We start from the raw sequence: 20,855 nt of genomic DNA, 5'->3' as shown, positions 1-20,855 counted from the left end.
ACAACGAGGATATCATCAGCACTCCCTTTGGAAGAGTGGCCGCGCTCTGGTTTTCCTTGGTAATCAGCAGGAGTCTGGGTCTTCCCTTGACCGCGGCCATAATCAGTCAGGAGCAAGTTTCGAGAAGATTTGACTTGCATCTCCATGCATGCATCGAATGTCATCATAGGACAACAGATGTAGAATATGGTACAACACAAGGACTTCAGAGGTTGGCAGTCTGGTGAAGTGACTGCTGAAATGTTTGTCAAGTTTGCACTTTCTGTACCAGCGCTTGCGGCGTAGGTGACGCCAAGCCATCCAAAAAGTTCCGCTGGACTTGCGTTGAAGAGAGCTCTTCGACTTCACCATCTCAGTCAACCATCCTCATCTCCACAAGCGCCAGCTATCCTTCTCTCCACGCACTCAACCTAGACCGTCGTCGACCATCAGCATCATCTACTCCCGAGAGCGCCTCATTCCGTCAAAATGGTCAAACTCGAAGAACTCGAAGATGAACATTTCTTGAACAAGCCCGAGACCACATCTGGGGATGCCTTGCTCGTTGATGATGATGAGGACTATACTGATACCGGTATTACACCCTGCATCTTTCTTTTCTCGCACTCCTGTCGTCATCTTTATCCTTCGTGCTAACAGTTCTGTCCATCCAGACTCCGAGATTTCAGACGACGGCAGCGAACCCGAGCTCGACGAATCTCTGCTCGACCGCCTTTCCGCCCTGCGCGACATCGTCCCTCCCAAAGCCCGGGCCAAGATCTCCAGCGTTACATCTTCAATCTACTCCGCGACGAGCACGACGGTAAATTACTCTGGCAAAGGCCTGTGGGTGCTGGCGACGAGTATTCTCTTGCTGGGCATCCCTTACGCCCTGGCCCTCGGTGACGAGCAACAATTTATTGAGGAGGAGAAGCAGAGACAGATGATGGCCGAAGGGGCGCAGGGGATGATTCAACCGGCAGAGCAGCAGGCGGGCGGCCAGGCCAAGCCGGCCTTGTAATGGGTCTATGTCAACCCTGACAAATATGGTGACATGTCCTTGGATTGGGAAAGCAAGGGCGGTTGCGATTGTCATGCCGCAGGGCCAGCGCGCAGCTCCTGGAAGAAGGTGCTTGGGGTGTCGTCTATCTGGAGCCAGACCGGCCGCAAGGCGGCGAGAAGAAAATCCTGCCCCCGGAAAGGTTCGCTGTGGAGGTGTCTGGGAGGAGGAATTGTACAATACAAACACAACAGGACTAATTTCAAGCGAGCTGCGTTCTGGACATGTTCAAGATGGAACTGGAGTGTGCTTGGCTAGTCGACTTCTGCTGTCTCAGCACGACACTGTGGTACGGAGGTGATGCACTGACGCTTCTGTATGATCTCGTCTCTTATTCGATAACTGTAAATTCAAGGAACAAAGAATAAACGTTCACAAACATCATGATGCAGCTGATTCAGACTCGCATGGCCAAAATAGGATACTATGGGGGTATACAAAGGAACAGCTCATCTTGTCGCTGTAAACAAAGCCGGACTCCCACCTGGTGAGATAGGGTGTCATGTCCGGCTTTCCACAGTCGCCTGTTTCTCAAAGAGGTTGAGTAAATTGTCCCGAAAATCGTTGTCTGCTGAGTACCTCTTCTGGAGGATATTCTCTCAGCGTTACTCTCCTCCTGAATCGGAATCCGGTGCTCTCGTGATCCGATACCTGCCGCCGGACCATTCTCTCACCAGCCCGTTGGCAGTGGACCTGATAGCGCCAATTCGTCCTTTAGAACGGCCACCCTTCTTCTCGTAATCTTCCATCCCCAGTCTTGCATCGTTGAGATCGTTTTCGAAATTGGCCCACAGCTCCGCAATCACACCAGTTTCTTGCATCTCGTCGACGACATTCTCGGCTTGTTTCTCGCGTTTCTTGTGGTTCATCTTGTCGCGGGCGATGATGGCCTCGGCAGATAGAACCCCTTGCTCCTCGAGATAGGCCATGAGCGACTCGTTCAGATGGTACTTCCAATGCGTCAATTTGTGGCCCATTTCCGCATTGGCAGCACAGAATCGTCCTAGGTAGAAGCGTCGATTCTCAGGCGGGAGCAGATGGCCGTGCTCGTCATAGGTAGCGCCATCATCGTGATCAGCTTCGTCGTCCTCGTCCCAGTTGTCCACGGGCTCCAATGTCTTCTGGTGGTACGGTTCGCCGGAGAAGACGAATTCATACCTAGCAGGATGATTCGTCCGATTGCACGCATCGCAAGTCCGAATGTTGTCTTCGTCCTCGCCTGGCAGAGCGACCACCTTCATTGTAGGTCTCGCCATAATTGTTCTCTTGAAATCGGCCCCCCAAGCAGAAGATATGAGTCTACTGCCAGCTTGGGCCTTGACCTGGTCGTCGACCCTCGAAAAGGCCAGACGGTACAATTCATCGTCGCGGGAAAATGCTGGCGCGATCTTGTTCTTGACGAGCCACTCAATGATATGAGGAAATAGTTCACGCGGCTTTGCTGAGGCAAATGATGTGAATTGAAGGGGGATATCAGTATGTGGTCGACCGAGGCGTCCTGTAGAGTCCTGCTCCACAAAATCGTCCTCATCCTCGACCTGTTCTTGTACGGATTCCTGATCTGTGTCGATCGATGAATGCATCGAATCTCGATCTGAGATGTCATAAGCAGGTTGTCCAATCAGATCGATATCGACTCCTTCTGGTTCTGCCTCTTCCCCTTCCTCTTCGGAGTCTACGACTCGGGCCACCTTCTCGCCCGCCCGTCGACGTCTCAAAACCTCAAAATGTGCTCTGGCCTTATCGCGTTGCGTCGTGACGGGCCCACCTCTTGTACGAGAATTGATCGCAATATCTTCATCATCAGAATCTTGTAAATCCTGTAGATCTTCCGCTAGCTCCGCCTGCTCCTCTCGTGTTTTACGTCGGGGCGATTTTTGCTTCGCAGATAACCGACGTGACTTGGCGCTTCTGTCAGCAATGTGATGCTCCTCGTCTGAAGAGATATATTCAACATCATTGTCGTCCACCACAAAATCGTCTCCTTTTTTCCTGGGTGTTTTTCGTTTGTGGGATCTGGGCACCTCTTCCTCGGTCTGATATTGGATCTCGTCGTCATTCACAACGAAAGGATCTTTGGCGTCTGCTCGTGATTTCCTACGTCGCGAGGTTGGCTTTGATACCATGACTGGATCATCGTCGTCGCTGGTTTCGGCTGAGCCGAGGTTGGAGAAGACGGAAGACTTTCGACGGGTAGGAGTTGGGATTGCGGCAGAGACAACGGACTGGCCAGATCGAGATCGCTGCGATCCTGCAAATGGTCCCGGCGATTTGCGTCTCAATCTTCCAGATCGTCGGGTCGGAGGAGAGCTGGGCAAGTCCTTCGTAAAATCATGGATTGGTGAAGATGCGCCTGGGTGCAACCGTGATGAACGTCTGCCTGAAGGCAAAGTAGGTGTGTCAACAGATGGCGACGATCTTCTTCTCTTCCTCGTCGAAGGTATTAGATCATCTTCATCAGAACTGTCTACCTGCTGAGCATCTACTGATCGAACAGGAGTCGGCGACGAGGGAAGTGAGACGTGGGTGGGCTCTCGTGGGAAACCTGAAAAGTGTGAGTATATCAATGCGCTCGTCTAGCCTCAGCCAAACTCACCATCCCGAGTGACTTCCAGCTGAGAGGATGGTTCGGGAGTTGGAAGTGTTTGAATTTGGCTCTCGACATCGCCATCACGCCTGGTGGTCGATTCTTTTGCACCATGGTATCTCACGCCGGCCAGTCGATCCTGTACTGCCTGGCTGTAGTTTGCTTTTGCAGGTGAGGACGACGATAACGGGGTGAACTGCAGTCTGGTCTGACTTTTGTTCTGGCTGCGCACCGATCGTCGCGGAGCCGCAGGCTTCGCTTGGCCTGCCATAGTCGCAGGTGATAATATTTGGAGAGGACAAGTGGTTAGAGAGAGGCTGAATGATGGTGAACTTTCAACAGGCGAGAAATTCAAGAATGATTACTGCAGGCTTCACATTATGGAAAGATGTCTCATTGTAGCAGATTGTGTTGCGCTCACTTATCGCGTACCTCTCATCGCAGGCAGTCAGGCTACTAACTCGGTACCATGCGGATGCTAAGTTAGGCTCCGGCAGCATAACGCGCTTCACCTACACGATATCACGTGTAGTTAAACGAAAACGTGGCTGGAGAGAAAAACTGTGTCCTACACCAGCCACACACAGCTAAGTCATGACTGGCGGAAACTCTTTCCTAGAGGGCCGAGGAATCGTTGTTCCTGGACGCCAAGTCTGACGTCATTTTGTGGTGGAGAAGAACAAGGCCGTGGCCTTTTGAAATGAGTTTGATCCAAACGTGATGCTCGATCGCGATGGAGCCCTGCAGGCCGTTGTTGTAGGATGATGACGATGACGGCGGGACCCAGCTAAGAAAAATTATCTAACAGCAGACTTCACAAGCCTGGGCAGAGGAAGCGTCGAAAAGAACACTAGTAGCCAGCTGGTTCATTGGGGGGACGCGTCAGTGGCTTGTGCTTCGAAACTGGGGGAACGGCTGCAAGATGCATGGGGGAAATAAGATTGCTGGCATGGCAATCGACCAGGGCATGTGCCATCTGTCTCAATTTGAAGAATGTCTCACAAAGGATGGCTTCTGTGGCTTTCGATAGAGAATGTGGCTGGAAAAGAGAGATGAGCAGAGATCCAGGTCGAAGTCGGAAAAGGAGGGAGGAAGATCTGAAGCGTCGAGATGGTTCTGGGATCATTGCGTTCTCGCTCGCTTAGTGGAAGGAAGATGCTTGTGTGGACCCAACCTCGACAATAGTAGCTCGTACTGCTGGACAACAGGTCAACTGAGCACTGGAAACAAAGAGGTGCATCACTGCATGAATCAAATTCCCCGTTGAGATGCCTCAATGCCAAGTTCAGGTTGATGGCCCCGGCGCGCTGTGGACTCGTGTTGATGTCATTTCTTGTTCGCATCGACATCATCCCTTTCATGTCGCATTTGCTCCACCAACCTCCAACGCAATGATCAATGATGATGTATGAGCAGTTCTCGTAGACGGTAGCCCGCTCTTTCAGCTGGAAAGCCACAGACCAACCGGTCGATCCTGGTTAGAATCCGGCCAGATCATGGCCATCGCTCCCCCAAACTTGGAATTAGAGGCGGGCGCGTGCTCGTCAATTGCCTTGTGCCACCAAGTGACAAGCTGATCCCGTAGCAAAGAGTGATGTGAGCGCCTGTGAGGTAATACAGCCGCCCCCCTCCTTCCGTTCTGCCTCACCCGCAAACATACCACATATACATCATCGCCCGGCCACCCCTTCCCTGCTTTCACTTTTTCTCAATTCCTCATACAATCACTCCTACATCACTTCCACCGCGAAACATACTGTTCGGTCTCAGCACCTTTTCTTGCATCGTGATACCCGCTGAGCATTGGACCTAAAGTAATACCTCGTTGTGATACCCATTCAGTACTGTCCTCTATCTTCCCATCGCCGTCATGGCAACCGTCAACAGACCAACCAACACCGCCATCAAGGACAAAGATGTCAATCAGAAGCTTCAGCTCTATGGCATCTTTGAAGCCTTCGCGAACGGCAAAGTCCCCTCCAACAAGCAGATCGACGTCGCCCTCAACAGCGCTCTCGCATCCAAAGCCTTCCAACCCTCGTCACGACTTTCCGAGGAAGGCCGCAAACTGGTCGGAGATCTGAAGGAGGCCATTCGTCAGGCCAAATACCTGTTGTTGTCTAAGAACGAGGGAGACCTACTTCAAGAATTCATCTGGGATTGCCAGAACCTGGACGGCGCCAACGCTGGTCTTCCCAACGCTCCCACTGACAAATCCACCGCCCAACAACATGGCAACGAAGCTCTCGAAGGCCTCAAGACCCTCGGCCGACTCATCCTCTCCAACGGTCAATTCCGCAAGTTGTTGAGCGATGCAACTGTCCTCGCCCGCGACATGGCAGGCGACGCTGCTACAAAGGCAGCCAACAAGGTTAATCCTTCAGAAGATCGCTTAAACCAGATCGACGAGCCTGCGGAGGACAACACCTGGCACGATGTCCCCGATCTCTCCCGAGAGAATCTGAGAAACCAAGCTCGCTCCACCATCGACAAGAACAAGCCCGCCAGCCGCGAGGATGCCAAGGGTGCTGTTCAACAAGGTCTCGACTCTGCCCAACAACACCCATCGGATGATCCACGTGATGCTGGCCGTGCAGGTCTTCAGAACGCCACTCAAAATCTCCAGAACCAAGCTGATCAAAACGTCCCCGATGAGAACAAAGACAAGGTTCGAGAGGCAAAAGAGGCTACGCAGCAGCGCACCAAGAACTATCTGAACAAGAAGATGCCTCAAGAGCGCCGCGACCAGACCGTCTGGCGTCTGAAGAAGATGATCGCCGAGATCCAAGGTCACTCTGATTGTAAGTTGATGCAATCCTTTCACAAGGTTCTTTGACTGACGAACTATCAGACCAGCAAGCAATTGAGACACTACTGTCCCTCGCCGAAACTTATGGCGGCCACGGTCGGAACGTGGCTCAACAGAGCCAAGGAGCCGTCAAAGGTGCACATAATGACAGTAGCTTGCAACGCGCTGAAGCTAACCTCAAGGTATGTGTAGGCTTCATCAATAACAATAAAGACGCACTAACAAAGTTCAAGACCCTACTGGAACGCTTTGCCAACTCCACCAGCTCCGACGACTTTTTCGACGCCTTGAACGACATCTATCGCGACGCTGATCGTGATCCTGAACTCAAGGATTGGTTCAAGCGCATGGACAAGTTCATCCGACGATGCCTTCAAGAGCAAGGTTTCATCTTGCAAGATTCTTCCAACGACGAGTGGAACAAGTTGTATGACCAAGGCCATCACCTCTTCCGCGAGCGCTACCGAGAACACACCGACCGTCTTCTTGATGAGGTCAAATTCCTCTCCAGCCAGTTCGAGGAGGATCCACAGAACAAGGCCTTTGGTGATGCAGTCCAAAAACTCTTCCTCGACCTTGGCCAAGACGAGAACGGAAAGCCTACCTTCAAGCCACATTTGATCAAGGACTTGACCGACGTCATCATCCCTGCCATCTTCGAGAACACCCGCTACGTTCCAATTCCTCGTATTGAGGTTTCCGACCCCATGATCGATGCCGTCGTTGAAAATCTCGTCATTGAGACTGACAACCTCTTCCCCAACACTTTCGAATTCGGCAGTGACAACTACTTCCGCATGGGCCGAAAGGGAGTCACTGGCAAGAAGGATAACAAGATCATGATTGCAGGCTCTGGCATCCAAATGGACTTGCGTGATGTTGCCTACTACGTCAGAAAGAAGCAAGGTTTCCCCTCTGTTACTGACAAAGGTGTCATGGATATCTTCCTTGGTGGTGAAGGTTTCAGCTTCAAGATTGCCGCTAGAAACGCACAGCCGAAGGACCGCACCCACTTCGTGGTTATCGACAAGGTTGATGTTCTTATCAAGAATTTGAACATCAAAGTCAAACAGTCCAACCACAAGCTTCTCTTCAAGATCGCCAAGCCATTGTTGCTCAAGGTCATGCGCCCTGTCATCCAGAAAGTCATTGAGAAGCAGATCAGGGACAATTTCGAGAAGGCTGATGCGTTCGCGTACAAGATCCACCAAGATGCCATGCGCGCCAAGGAAGCGGCCAAGGACGATCCTGAGAACGCAGGCAATGTCTTCCAGAATTACTTGAACTCTTACCAGGCCATGATGAGCCAGAAGAAGGAGAAGGCCAAGGAAAAGGCTTCCAATACCAATATCAACGTGGCCATTACCAAGGAAGATTCCATGTTCAAGAACATCTCCTTGCCAGGTGGTATCTCAACCAAGGCCACCGAGTACAAGCAGCTTGCTGCCAAGGGTGACCGATGGGAATCTCCTATCTTCAGCATCGGCAGTGCCAGTGCTTCTTCAGACGTTCCTAAACTGCGACAAGTCACTCGCAAGCCACATGGTACCTCCCGGGCTAAGATTCAAGGCGGCAACCACCCCAACAGTGCCTCCAGCATGTCATCTGGCGCTGCTGGTACAACCGGCACTGATTATGGCAGTAGCGGTGCTGGTTATGGCGGCAGTGGCCTCGGCGGTACTGGTGGACAAGGTTCTGGTATTCCGCAGAGCTCTGGCTTCAGTAACCAGGTTGACCAAGCTTTCGATCCCAAGAGAGATGTTACCGGTGGTCGTGGTGATATGACCAACGGAAGCGCCAACAAGGCCTATTACGATAGTGTCACTCAGTGAACGGAATGGTGTGGTACGGACTGATCTGTTCCTTGGAAAAGGCACGTTTTTGATGGCGTTGGTAATTGCTCGATACCCTTTTTAGTCGGTGGCTGTTCCTGCAGAATTGGTGGAAAGATGTAATAGGAGAAAAAGGCAACAGCATGCAAAGATGGAGCAGTCACAAGCGAAGACTACGAGTTTCCTTATTCTTAGGTCCTCATTGACACCCAGACAGTATGTAGATAACCAAGAAAAAACAATTTAATTGTTAATTATCATATCTGCACGAATGTAAAAAGTTGTTGTAGCCCATGCGGTAGTAAGGTATTTTTTCTCGCTGCTTGTTATCGAGATTGGTGACGTCGAGCACGTCTACCTCAGTTAGTGGCAATGCCTGCGCCAACTTTACGCGCGACGCGGTTTGACTGCCTGGTCATTTAAACGTGCGGGCCAGACGCGAACTTTTGTCCTGCCCAGCAACCAGCTTCTGCACACCTCTGTTCTTTGTCCGCTCGGTCACTCTGGGTTTGACATTTCTGATAGTAATGTGATCTGTTTCGTAAATGCAGATTCTGAACCAGCAAGGCAACGTCCACTGCCGCCATGCCTTTTGCGAGAGCCAAGGTACCTGAATACCCCAGACCAGTGTCTCCGATCGATTTCGAAGAATTACCTATTTGTGCCGACACCATCGTGTACGACGAGCAGGCCAGTATAGAAGACGAGGCCAACGAACGCGCAGCAAAGAGACAGCGAATCGAAGCCTATGCCACTTCCTACCTCCGTGGTGAACCTCTGTTCATTGCCACAGCACAGCTAAAGGGACCATTTGGGAGTGGTTGGCAGAACCCGTGGGCAAGGGCGAAGCCCAAAAACAATGACTTGCAGCAAGATGCCCTGCGGAGGGATATCCATACAACAGCTGCAAATTCAGCGCGGCAGCAAAGGCAGAAGTCCTCGCCGTCAATTAAACGGCCTGCTGTGCGACAAAGCACCCATCTGCAGCAGCAGAAGAAGAAGAAGAGCGAGAAGCTTCTGAAGAGGGCAGAGAGCCTTGACGAGCAGTTGTTTTGGTCAGGAAGACACACCCGTGTACACCAGTCATCAGTGGAAGAAGGGGTCGGCGAAACACGGAAAGTCGAAGATTGGCTCAAGAGAAACAGTTTCTACGAACACGCGGAGCAAAGGCATGCACCGTCATTCTCGTCAATGTCTTCGCCGACATACAGATATTCTCAAAAGAGGACGAAGAAATGGGAAGCTACTCCTATTCCCATTGAGTATCCTCCAATTGCCGACCCCGTGGTGCCCATGGTCAATGTACAGGACATAGCATCACAGAGTTCAACCGCGAAGATGCAGCGTCGAGAGCGCGAAAAGAAACGTTCCTTGTTGGACGACCGATCAACAACGGAAGGAAAAATGGAAAGAGAAATGCCCAAGAGCTCTCCAGTACTCGCGAAAGGGCCTTGGACATCTGCACATTCTCAAGAAGACCCAGAGCTCTCTAAAGTCTCGTTTCCGATGGATAACGATCTGAGGCAAATTGTTGTGGAAGCTTGCGAACCAGCACGGGCTGTTGTGGAACTCACAAGTCTACCTGCTCTTGACCTGGATGCTGCTCATGCCACGAACGAAGGTCAACTTGGAAGATCACAGCTACCTCACTTGACGTCTACAGGCCTGGTTTCAGCAGACCCATTTGGCTCTCACATAGGCTCTGCTTCTCTCCACACTGCCCCAGAACATTCATCTTCTCGTCCACATACTTGCGCCATTCCTACACTATCCAAAGAAACGTCCAAAGCAAGCGTGTTATATGATCTTCCTTCTGCCCAGGCACAAGCGCCGCCAGTGTTGCACTCGGCCCCTTCGAATTTGTCCAGCAATATTCAAATTATTCAAGATCTGCCAGATCAGCCGGCTTCAGAGGCACATGGTTCGGAAATGATCACTCACCACGTGGCGGTACAGACTGCGGAGAAGATCGATAAGCTGGCTTCTGGTCACGACGAAGACATTCCCTCCGCCAACTTGAAAAACTATGAGAAGCCGGGCCCATCAGCGTCGGCTGTCGAGGACAAGGCTGACCTCTTCATTCCAATCTCAACTGTCCAGGCTAGCACTGTCAAAAAGATATACAGCACAAACGAGAGCAAATCTTCTCCGAAGGGCGTCACGAAGACAAGAGCAGTGAAGAAGAAGAAAGCAGCCTTTCTCGCGGACGAGAACTCCTCTGGCTCCTCTCAAGGGTCAATAAAATTGGCCATGAAAGTGGCGAAACCCTCAGCGATGAACCAAGACAAACTGAACATCGTCAACGCACAGAAGTTGTCCGAGTTGGGACCGGAAGCTGAAGAAAATATTGGACAGTTATCATTTTCGTATCAGGAGAAGTTGATCCACGATGGCTCTGTGCGAAAGGGTATACTCAAATCATCTCTCAAGACTTCTGCTGGACCGGCACTGTCCTCGGCAAATGGTGCTTCATCGTCGACGAAACATGATGCTCAGCGACCTCTGAAGCTTAACGCGATTGAGAATGCAACTATATCGTTCAAAGATGATGACTTTGACTTAGACGGTGCAATGAATGACTTGGGCAGTTTCCTGGGGACATGGGATCAGCAGCAAGAAGCCGCGGGGCTGAAGATTTCGGGATAAGAATGGGCGTTTCTGCCCTCAGTACACACTCTGGACGTTTGGATCAAGGATCAAAGAATGGCAGTAGAATATCGAGACCCATCCAATACTTGATGAATTTAGCAGTTCGTCTTTCATGACCACCATGACTTATAATACTAGTAGATTCTCGGATCCCCTCATCCTAACCCACAGGGGAGGCCGTGTGCTTTGCTCCCTGATTGGTCAGAAATCAACTCCCACCCTCAAGTTGGAAATCTCAGAGAGCATGCAGTTTTACGTCGAAGATTTTATGCACGCTCTCATGCAAATCAATGTCTTTATGGATACCTAGGTACGCAAAGGACGCTCTACCGCTCGTACATATAGCCACTCGTTCTTCTGATAGCGCGCGTTACATCAACGCACCCATTACCATTGCAACCGTCAGCGTTAAAAGCCGACCCTGATTCGAGACCCCTACCTCGTTGTGAACCCTCTCAAACCCGCTCGGCTTCCGTCTGCCGCTGACGCCATATGGACTGCGACGCAAGGTAATGAGGGTTCTGAATCACGTCTGCCATCTCACAGCGCACCTGCACCAACCCCAAGCTGATTAGTACGAAATATACAAGCAACTTCCCAGTCCTCACTGCCTTGTCAGCCTGACGCAACCACTAGTTAGACTCCCAACCATCCGCCGAGCGCCCTCCGAGTGTTCAATACCAGACCAGACCAGGCCAGACCAAGGACAACGAGCTTACTCACATGATGAAGCACGTATACATCCACTTCACTTCACTCCCGCATTTTGCCCCTTTTGCCCGCCTTTTCTACTGCCGACACCTAAACAATTCCAGTACTGATATATCAAACTCACCGAATTATCCTCGACAATCGGAGTAGCACCGCAAATATGTGGATGCTCTACGAAGGGTCGATAGCTCAAACTATCAAACCAAAAAAAAACCAAGCCTATCTCGAGGATCAAGAACCATGAGAAGAGAGGGCTGAGTTTCAACTTCCCATCCGTTAACCGTAACCCAGATCGAACCATAACTCGGCGGACTATAGACAAGTCCCGAAGTTCGAATCCTGGCAGGGTGGAAAAAGTTTTTTTGCACCTTTTGCGTTAAGACGGGACCCTTTTCGATGTGGAGGAGTGAATGTGTGAGTGTATGTGGTTGGGAAGGGTTGTGTTGTTCAGCCAAGGATTGAGCGAAACAGAAGTCGAAGTGAAACGGTGACTCCCTGCTGCGATGAATACGCCAGCGGAATATCGAATTGCTCAAGGCGCGAGGCTCGTCTCCCTTGAGGTGTTGACCTGGTCGCAATGGAAATAGCCTTTTGGGGACTTGGTAAGTCATCAATATGGTCCCATGGTGAGTCGACCAATCCATTCCATCGCAACAGGCCTTGCAACAAGCAGCGCAATGACGGCTGATAACCTTCATTGACCATGTTGACCACGAGGTCATGGGTGACATCGAGGTGGCAGGTCCATCTCCGGCTTGCAAACCTCTGTGATTCATCACTTGCAGCAGCAGATGCCGGACGCTCTACGTTCACGGTGAAGAAGCCGAAATGCCGCACTGGGCAACCGACAATAACCACTTGGTGGTCGATACAGATATTGGAACTGCCGTGGCGTTACAGGAACTATTAAATTCACTTGCCGTTCGAAAGGCCAGTACATGCAACCGGCGGTTAATGGAAGCTCGCTGTCTTGCTTCAGTGAATGAACCGGCCACCACGACTATAAAATCATGCATAGAAGAAGGCCTCTGCTTGACTTCTCCGGTAAACATTCCCAACAGAAATCCAACCAAGCAGCGAAGATAGTGGCCACCTCCAAGATCACAGCCGCCTTTGCGCTTGCTCTCTCTGCGGCAGTTGCCTTTGCTGCTCTTACGGTGATTTCCAGCGTTCCGCTTTACTGGTGGATCAACAGTCCCTAACACAAGCCCAGGCCGAAAGAAGTCGATCTGAGATCCTAGGCGGTATCGAACAGGACCCCGAGGGATTTCTCCACTTCGCCGACGACGGCGTTGTTCGTTCATACTCGGCCAACCGGACTGTCATTGACTATGCACCGCTCAGCAACAAGCATCTCTTGGAGACCATCAACGCCAATCGTCCCTTTGTTGGTGATGACTATGAACATCGGATGGAGGTCTTCAATGGTGTCGACGGCCATAATGTAACCGATCTGAACCAGATATACGACCCGCCAGAGTGGCTTCGCCCGCAGCCTTCGTCCGCCGCTCATCAATCAAACGGTCGCAGTGAGGTAGCTAGAGACCCAGCAGCACTCCTCAACGCGCGTCAAGTCCCCCCCATCTGCTTCGGTATGACTTGTACAAAGGCGACGGTGTGTCGAGCCTTTGGATGCAAGGGATGTGGATACCTGGACGCCACGAGGTACATGATCTGCTATATCTGATGTAGTAGAAAGTTGGCGAAACCATTTCCCTCCGTAGAGGGCACATCACGAACAATCTGATGTAATTGCCAAATTCCAAATCAATTTTCCACGTTTCACGTCCTCTGCTCAATAAGCAGTAGGAAGTAGTTCCAGATCCACCCACCCCTGTACAAAACAAACTCAACATTCACCAGGTATCTGCTCGATAACAATGGTGTCACCCTGTTTGTGACGCTGCAATGAAGAACGGATTCCCTGCTGCCCAGGAATTGACCAATATTGAAATACTACATAATGTAGTACATACTGTAATCGGGCGTTCTCACAGCACAGTACAACACCTACCAGGTCATTCATTCCTGCAACTGCAAAGGACTTTGACTCTCTCCCTGTTCTAAAAACTTGGTACTAGGGTGCTGACATCGGGAATAATCTTGCGCTTTCTTGAACTCTCCACGCCGTGTCCAGCAAGGACCAGATTTACGCCTAAACATGAGCGATCCTAAGCCAAACGCTGAAGCAACAGCGGTCTCAAATCCAGATCAACAAAAAATCAGCGAGGTGGTGAAATCTCTCAAGTTGGATTTGGAAGGGGTATTCCAACTCGGCAGTGATGGCGTCCTGCGGGTCTCTGACAGCCAACCGCGCCGTCATCGACGCCGTTCCCCTCCGGCCAAACCTCATCAAAGCCTACCTAGACCGCTATCCGTTTGACCAGGAAATCGAGGACATGTATCGCGGAGTCGATGGCACGACTGTCCCGCGAGATAAGTGGTTTTATCCTGATCCAAGCCTGCTGCCGCCACCGTTGAGCGCGGAGGAGGAGGCGGAGGCGGAGGCGCAGTTGGCTGAGATCGAGGCGGAATTGAAGCGCGCGAGCAAGGAAGGGACCAGTAAGGCTGAAAGAAGTGCTTGTGTTCCGATTGTGAGATCCAATTATAACTTGGACATCAAAAGCAAGGCCGGGGATCTCGACACATAGGCAAGGGCATCTTGGTGGGAACTCTGGCCACCGATCATACTTGACCGACGCAGATTGCCTTGGAGCCATGCTTGTTGTAACCTGAGAGAATTTCGAAGCTCTTCATCGAACAGTCTGGTATAATGAATAAATTACTACGACAGTAAAGCGGAAGCGGACTTTCCCTGGCACGTAGCTCGAGCGTAGTAAATTAGTACCACGAGGCTGCAGCCTTGCGCTCTACACTACTAGAGTCTAACTTAGGCTGCGTCAACGCCCAGACTTACGGTCCGTATTCCGAACGGCGAACACTGCATGCTCGCTTCTATCCGGATTGTTCGTTAGATCTTCTGTTGTTAGGGTTGATACAGCCTCCCCACGCTACACTCCATCTATCGCCTCACCTCTTCTGATCCCTCTGTGCTTGTCCAGATCTCCAGGTCCGCTACAACGAATGAATTGATCCACGTTACTTGCCCCGCGCATGCGGGAGACGAGACATGGTCTCAGTCGAATCTACCTTGACGCAGACGGCATCTGCAATCTCTGGCCTGCCCTCGGTGTCGGCAGAGTTGACTTCAACAGGACTGAAGACCGCAGCCTCCAATGTGACCTCCTTCTTTGTTTCGCCATCCTCAAAGGAACTCCTCCGCATTCCTCTGCAGATCGTCTCCCAAGTCGAGGAGACCTTCCTCAACCTCTGGAACACTCTCACTCTCGAAAGTCTTGGAAGACATACATTCTTTGGGGCAGGAGCTGCTGATCACGCGGCTGGCACAGGAGCACAGGCAATGGCGGACGCCGCCGCTCAAGCCGGTGCTGCAGCGCAGGCATTTGGAGATACCGGTCCCGCGAGCTGGGCAGCATTCTTCGCAGAAGCATTCCAAGCCAGTACTTTTAAGAGCTATTGGGGCATGTTACACTACATCACATCAAGATGGGCATTCACGTGCTTTGCCATGGTGAGTATGGAGTCTTCTAAGCCCTGCGCAGATACTGACAATCGCAGGCCCTTATCCTCAACCGGATAGGTGTCTATGGCGCTTCGAGACAGCGTATCTATCTCAACTGGGCCAAGAGACTGGCTCTACGCATCTTGCCCATCCTGCTTTTCATCTCGCAGATTCACCAGCTCTTGCAAGCCATTCGATGCCAGACCTCTCCTGATTTTTCGCTATACCGACATGGGGATAACAACAAGTATAGTCTGCTTGACTGGTCAAAAGATGGTGGTGCACTCCATACTGTGAGCTCTGCTCTCCTGTTCCGGTCTACAGATGCAGACGCTTGCGCTGCGGTCGGTATGAGCAGACCATCCCCGGATGTACGAGCACCCCGTGGTTCCTTCTCCTTGCTGTGGCCATCGTTCCTGCGATTGAGCTTGTCTCATATCGTGGAGAGTCTGTCGTGCTCATTGCAGCAAATGCCGGCTATGACTGAGGTTGGCATGTCGGTTTTCGAGCACTCATTGGCGTTCGCAGAGGCTGAGACGGCACTCTCCCATACTCTTGGACTTGGTCTTTTTGGCTCCCCGAAATCCACCGATAGCAATCATTCGAATGCCACTGTTGGCAATCCTCAGCCAACCATTCCGGCATCAGGAACTATTCTTGCGTTGGCCGATGCTACAGCATCTCTGACTGGACCTCACATCTTGGACCGTATCAATGTCCCTGTGGAAGTACTATTGGTGACGCTACTGTCGTGTGGAAACTCCATGACTTCCCATGTCATCGCTGTTTTAGGCAAGCAGCGTCAATGGCGTCTCGTCCACACCGGAATTTGGGCCATGGCTTTCATGGCGTCCTTTGTCTGGGGTCTTTTCAGTACAAGCGTCATGGTTAGGAGCGGTGATGACGCCGATGACCGTCCTGTCAGCAGTCTTTTGCATTTCCCAACCGTGGCAATTGTTGGGTTTCTACCTCATATGGCGATCTTGTTGGGAATTGGGGTCTGCTCTATCATTTATCTGGTCGCACTTACTTTCACGGCTGTGTCCTTGGGAACGAATCCACACATTCCACAACCCACGAGTCTGAAAGAACGATTCAGCATTGCCCATGACAACCTGCAGGCCGCGGTGCAGACAAGAGGGATCAACATTCGATGGCATGAGGACTTTTACACGGCACTTCTTCGCGTCGGATTCGCTGCTTTGACAGCTGCTTCGGAAGCAGTTTTCCTCAACGAAGGTAGATCGGTCGAAGTGCGCCAATTCACTTGGCTCGAGGAGGATAGACTGGACGAGTTTGAAGCTGCAAAAAGTGAAAAGGGGGGAATAGCAATGGGCCAACAATTTCAAATTCTGGAAGAATATGGCCTTCCACCATCGAGTCCTGGTGGGACCGACAAAGGCGGTCTTTGGGAGTCTGGTTACTCTAGGGAGCGCAAATTCGATAAAAAGGAGGGCGAGCTTGAAGCCAAGGACTCTTTCGTCTATCCGACACCTAGATCAGGCGGAGTAGGCGCTGTACAGCGGACGACTCGGTTTTACCTTTTGATGATTTACCTCCGTGGGATTATGTTTCTCATCTCCGGATACATTGGCTTTGGGTTCGGTGTTTTGTTGGATTCTCTCGGCATTACTGCTCGACCACGTTGGCTTAAGAGGGTCGTTGGACGGTCACTCAAGAAGATGAATGCGGAACGAAATGTAGCAGGAAAGAGCCGCGTGCTCGACTTCTGGCTGATCACTGAAGACGGAAAGTTGACAGTGCCCATTAACGATGAGATGGATATCGAACCTGAAATGCGCCGCCGATTGATGACCGAATTTCCCAGCGAGCGGGTCGATGAACTGCTGGATTCAAAATTGTACGATTGGTGGAAGTCTGGCGGGTGGTTTGGTTCGCGAGACGAAAGCGGTGATTACCAGCCGCCTCCGCAGGACGAATTCGACGATACCACGAGTGTGATTTCAATGTCTACCGAGGCCACCACAGACCGAAGTGAAAACGAGGATGACAATGAGTGGGAGTCTGAGCCTGAGGGCACAAAGACACCGACTCGGTCATCTCCTGTACCGACCTGGTCGTTCGCTGGCATCGAAACCAGCAACTCGACCTCATTCACCGACACGCCGCTAGATTCTGCAACGTTAGCAAGGCTCCTTAACCCTCAAGATCGAGAGTCTCGGGAAGAAGCTCGTATTCTAGCGGCCCATCTGGCAAACGCTGTCTCCGACTCTCCTCGCATCATGACTCGCTCGCGCTATCGTCGCGAGTTCGAAAGCGAACGAGCTCGAATTCTTCTTGCTGGCCGTACCTCCCACGGGCAATCGACGCATACACCTACGATTTCGTTGTACAATAATTCAAACAGCACAGGTCCACGACCATTGACCGCCATTGAAGAAGCCGAAGTTCTCGAGTCGTTAATCATCAGCCGCCGAAAGAGCCGAGCAGCTCTTTCACGTCCAACCCACGCCACTGGTGACGACGAAGACTCAAGACAAGCTGGGCCGTCGTGTGTGGTATGCCAGACCGCTCCGAGAACCATTATTGCTTGGCCCTGCCGGTGTCTGATTGTATGCGAGGATTGTCGAGTGAGCCTAGCATTGAATAATTTTGGTAATTGTGTGACATGTCGGAGGGCCGTGCAGGGGTTCGTGAGGCTGTATGTGCCTTGACCATGGAGCGTTAAGTACGAGCAAGGAAGACTTCACGCTTCTTCAATGGACGTATGAGACGGATGCAGTATCGAGTCATGGAAGATGCCCATTGCAGGAGAGGCGAGAATGGGTCGCAGTAGACTTGTTTAGTATTCTAGAGCGTTTGTACTGTATGAAGTAGCCTTGTGAGTTATACAGAAAGCCCGTTCGATCAACATCAGCCTACGTTGGAAGTACGCATACACTCGAAGTGAGCCGATACTTGCTACTCTAGTCCAGCATACGCTCACTTTGAGCCATAGCGCATGACAGATGTATTTGATAGCGCTGTCTCCAGGTCTTCTTACAACTATGCGTCTTCAATCCTCACATGGCTGAGCTACAGAATGTCCCTGTGCACATAATAAGCCCGTCTCCTTACGGCCGAGTCCTGGAACTGCCCTCAAGATACATCGTCACTGAATACGTGCGACGAAGGCCCAGTGAGCCTCCACTGTGTTTGTACCGTGGCCCGCAAGCTAGGTGAAGTCGAGCGAACCAGTCACATTCCTCTTAAAGCGAGCGGGAACAAGGGATTGGAGGAACGGGTGGCCTTAACGCGGAGACACAAGCGTCGTTCACTCCACCGACTTCTACTTTAAACAGACACCGTCCTTGGTTGAAATGAAAAGACAAGAGGCCGGTGTAAGTGAGATTTATCCAAGTGTGGGAGGATACGTATTAGTATTCGTCCATTTCACTTCCTCTCTCTACTTGGACTTTAGTGATTTGGAAATTGCGTTGTTTACAACACCATGGCTGAAGGAGACATCGAAACCGTCTTTCAGGCGGCCATCGACGCCGGCAAGATCAACGGCGCTATCATCTGCGCGGCCGACGCAAAAGGTCACTTCGTCTACGACAAGGTGCTGGGCGAGCGTACTCTACTGTCAGGCGAAAAAAGACCACAGCAGCTCGACGACGTGCTGTTCCTCGCCTCGGCTACGAAGCTCCTCACCACCATCGCCGCACTACAATGCGTCGAGGACGGGCTGCTTTCATTGACGGGCGACATATCATCCGTCGCGCCCGAACTCGCCGCCAAACAGGTCCTTACGGGATTCGCCGAGGATGGCGAGACGCCGCTGCTCGAGCCGCAGGCCCGTCCCATTACGCTTGAGATGCTGCTCACGCACAGCTCCGGTGCCGTATATGATTTTATGGACCCGCGGCTTGGTCGCTGGCGCGAGAAGTTCGAGCCCAGGCCCGCAGACCCCGATGAAATAGGCCAGATGACGGTCGAGGAGCTGCTCACTTCGCCGCTCGCCTTCCAACCTGGTTCAGGCTGGATGTATGGTCCCGGGCTCGACTGGGCAGGACGTATCGTCGAGCGGGTAACGGGAAAAACGCTAGGCGACCGCATGCACGAGCGTATATTCGCACCGCTCGGGATTACCGACGCCCAGTTCTACCCGGTGACGCGGCAGGACCTGCGCGAACGTATGGTCGATTTGAACCCCAGTGACCCTGAAGGTCTCGGCAACGCTGTGGTGGGCATCGACAATAGCCCCAACAAGCGCACCAAGGGCGACTTCGGCGGCCACGGACTGTTTATGACGGCGCCGGACTACGCCAAGGTCTTGCGCAGTCTACTGGCCAACGACGGCAAGATCCTCAACCCAAGCACCGTTGAAGATATGTTCGAACACCATCTCAGCGCCGAAGCTACCAGGGCTCACCGGGCGGCACTGGCGGGCCCCTTTGGCGGGTTCTTTCGTCTTGGAACCGCCCCTGAGGCGAAGGCGGGATATGGGCTCGGTGGCCTGCTCACGCTGCAGGATGTCGATGGCTGGTATGGAGAGCGCACACTGACTTGGGGCGGCGGGTTGACTTTTGTGTGGTTTGTCGATAGGAAGAGTGATATGTGCGGCGTTGGGGCCATACAGGCTGCACTGCCGCTTGATGGTGAAGTTGTCACAGCGCTTAAGTTGACTTGCTGTCACGATGTGTATCGGAAACGCGAGCAGGCCTAGTCATGATGACAAGGCAGGATGGAGAGAAAACGAAAAGGAAAGGTCTTGTTGACTCTCGAAATGACGTTGGCCGCCACAGTACCTGCGTGGTAGACGTAGCACTTGTGGTTCTCCACGTGTAGAGGTGAAGACCATCACTCCATCAGCGACCCATACAGCTCGAACATCGCCATGCTGTTAAGCGGATCGCTCTCGTAGCCTTCCATGCTGACCATAGGGGTACGACTGTTGTGTCTAGGTCGGGGGTTCGGAGAAAGCTGCTGATGCTGCCAAGACCTAAACAATAGACGAGCCTGGTTCGACCTCAAACATCGTCAAATTCTCTGCCAGGATTCATCTCCTATGTGGCAATGCATGAAGTACGAGCGGTGGCTTCTGCGTACGAGTACTTCCGCCATATGGCCTTGCCATTGCCGGCTGCCACTGATTCAGTCACGGATTCACCGGTCAGCCTCAGAGCGCCAACTTTGCCTTGCACCCTGTTCGTGGTTGCCTTTTCTGCAGCGACAGGGGTTGATTGCAAGTGTGATTGGGCACCACCATGCATCGTTCATCATGCATCATATGGAAGCTGCCCAAGGCAGACTTGCGGCACAATGCTAACGAGGGATCTGGCAGGCGCAAGTTGGACCCTTAAACAGCTTTGGACAAGGCCGAAGCTCATCTGAGGGCGCCTCTTCTTCTTTCATCATCGTCATTTTCTGTACCCTCGGATCTCGCACGTCTCTTGTCCATCGAAGATTCGTGCACAGCGCCTGAATTCATTGTGTTGTGGTATCGGCTCTTTCCTCACTGAATCCGAAATACTGCAGACTTGCAGAAACGACTTCTCATTCGACAAGCATCCGAGGAAAACGAGACCTTGCCGTTCGAATTCCCCTAAAGAGATCCACCACGGATTTCTCTAACGCTTCGTTCCACGATATCTGTAGCGGCGCAGTACTTGACGGGCTCTGTAAGCACTTCAATAAGTAGA

The 20,855-nt window shown here is 51.9% G+C and overlaps 7 protein-coding genes across 7 annotated transcripts; 6 read left to right on the top strand and 1 right to left on the bottom strand.

Annotated features, from left to right (window-relative positions):
• The first annotated feature begins 351 nt into the window (after positions 1-351).
• PV05_00201 (uncharacterized protein) lies at positions 352-1,420 on the top strand. Its single transcript, XM_013465073.1, has 2 exons — positions 352-574; positions 654-1,420. The coding sequence occupies exons 1-2, from the start codon at positions 469-471 to the stop codon at positions 998-1,000; spliced, it is 453 nt and encodes a 150-aa protein (XP_013320527.1). The 5' UTR covers positions 352-468; the 3' UTR covers positions 1,001-1,420.
• Positions 1,356-4,080, bottom strand: PV05_00200 (uncharacterized protein). Its single transcript, XM_013465072.1, has 2 exons — positions 3,636-4,080; positions 1,356-3,584 (listed from the first exon to the last, which is right to left on the bottom strand). The coding sequence occupies exons 1-2, from the start codon at positions 3,895-3,897 to the stop codon at positions 1,645-1,647; spliced, it is 2,202 nt and encodes a 733-aa protein (XP_013320526.1). The 5' UTR covers positions 3,898-4,080; the 3' UTR covers positions 1,356-1,644.
• Positions 4,081-5,243: 1,163 nt separating this feature from the next.
• PV05_00199 (uncharacterized protein) lies at positions 5,244-8,529 on the top strand. The gene is made up of 3 exons (XM_013465071.1): positions 5,244-6,427; positions 6,478-6,617; positions 6,669-8,529. Exons 1-3 carry the CDS (start codon positions 5,497-5,499, stop codon positions 8,265-8,267), a joined length of 2,670 nt encoding a protein of 889 aa, XP_013320525.1. The 5' UTR covers positions 5,244-5,496; the 3' UTR covers positions 8,268-8,529.
• A 305-nt stretch (positions 8,530-8,834) lies between these two features.
• On the top strand, positions 8,835-10,993 carry PV05_00198 (uncharacterized protein). The gene has a single exon (XM_013465070.1). It carries the CDS (start codon positions 8,853-8,855, stop codon positions 10,911-10,913), a length of 2,061 nt encoding a protein of 686 aa, XP_013320524.1. The 5' UTR covers positions 8,835-8,852; the 3' UTR covers positions 10,914-10,993.
• Positions 10,994-12,637: 1,644 nt separating this feature from the next.
• Positions 12,638-14,278, top strand: PV05_00197 (uncharacterized protein; the record flags this gene model as incomplete). Its single annotated transcript, XM_013465069.1, has 3 exons — positions 12,638-12,784; positions 12,841-13,219; positions 13,935-14,278. The coding sequence occupies 3 exons, from the start codon at positions 12,638-12,640 to the stop codon at positions 14,276-14,278; spliced, it is 870 nt and encodes a 289-aa protein (XP_013320523.1).
• A 307-nt stretch (positions 14,279-14,585) lies between these two features.
• Positions 14,586-18,087, top strand: PV05_00196 (uncharacterized protein). Its single transcript, XM_013465068.1, has 2 exons — positions 14,586-15,219; positions 15,267-18,087. The coding sequence occupies exons 1-2, from the start codon at positions 14,758-14,760 to the stop codon at positions 17,883-17,885; spliced, it is 3,081 nt and encodes a 1,026-aa protein (XP_013320522.1). The 5' UTR covers positions 14,586-14,757; the 3' UTR covers positions 17,886-18,087.
• Positions 18,088-18,526: 439 nt separating this feature from the next.
• Positions 18,527-20,203, top strand: PV05_00195 (uncharacterized protein). The gene has a single exon (XM_013465067.1). The coding sequence runs from the start codon at positions 18,662-18,664 to the stop codon at positions 19,877-19,879; it is 1,218 nt and encodes a 405-aa protein (XP_013320521.1). The 5' UTR covers positions 18,527-18,661; the 3' UTR covers positions 19,880-20,203.
• The last annotated feature ends 652 nt before the right edge of the window (positions 20,204-20,855 follow it).

Source organism: Exophiala xenobiotica (genome assembly GCF_000835505.1).
Source record: "Exophiala xenobiotica strain CBS 118157 unplaced genomic scaffold supercont1.1, whole genome shotgun sequence".
NCBI lineage: Eukaryota > Fungi > Ascomycota > Eurotiomycetes > Chaetothyriales > Herpotrichiellaceae > Exophiala > Exophiala xenobiotica.
Note: the sequence above shows the minus strand (reverse complement) of the source record. Positions and strands in the feature narration are given on the sequence as shown.

What these genes read in the sequence shown, in the direction of transcription:
- PV05_00201 (XM_013465073.1), top strand. Translation starts at nt 469, where the DNA reads ATGGTCAAACTCGAAGAACTCGAAGATGAACATTTCTTGAACAAGCCC. An exon ending in TGAGGACTATACTGATACCG is followed by an intron (nt 575 to 653) that starts GTATTACACCCT and finishes CTGTCCATCCAG; the next exon opens with ACTCCGAGATTTCAGACGAC.
- PV05_00200 (XM_013465072.1), bottom strand. Translation starts at nt 3,897, where the DNA reads ATGGCAGGCCAAGCGAAGCCTGCGGCTCCGCGACGATCGGTGCGCAGC. An exon ending in GCTGGAAGTCACTCGGGATG is followed by an intron (nt 3,585 to 3,635) that starts GTGAGTTTGGCT and finishes CACACTTTTCAG; the next exon opens with GTTTCCCACGAGAGCCCACC.
- PV05_00198 (XM_013465070.1), top strand. Translation starts at nt 8,853, where the DNA reads ATGCCTTTTGCGAGAGCCAAGGTACCTGAATACCCCAGACCAGTGTCT.
- PV05_00199 (XM_013465071.1), top strand. Translation starts at nt 5,497, where the DNA reads ATGGCAACCGTCAACAGACCAACCAACACCGCCATCAAGGACAAAGAT. An exon ending in GATCCAAGGTCACTCTGATT is followed by an intron (nt 6,428 to 6,477) that starts GTAAGTTGATGC and finishes ACGAACTATCAG; the next exon opens with ACCAGCAAGCAATTGAGACA. An exon ending in GCGCTGAAGCTAACCTCAAG is followed by an intron (nt 6,618 to 6,668) that starts GTATGTGTAGGC and finishes ACAAAGTTCAAG; the next exon opens with ACCCTACTGGAACGCTTTGC.
- PV05_00196 (XM_013465068.1), top strand. Translation starts at nt 14,758, where the DNA reads ATGGTCTCAGTCGAATCTACCTTGACGCAGACGGCATCTGCAATCTCT. An exon ending in CATTCACGTGCTTTGCCATG is followed by an intron (nt 15,220 to 15,266) that starts GTGAGTATGGAG and finishes TGACAATCGCAG; the next exon opens with GCCCTTATCCTCAACCGGAT.
- PV05_00195 (XM_013465067.1), top strand. Translation starts at nt 18,662, where the DNA reads ATGGCTGAAGGAGACATCGAAACCGTCTTTCAGGCGGCCATCGACGCC.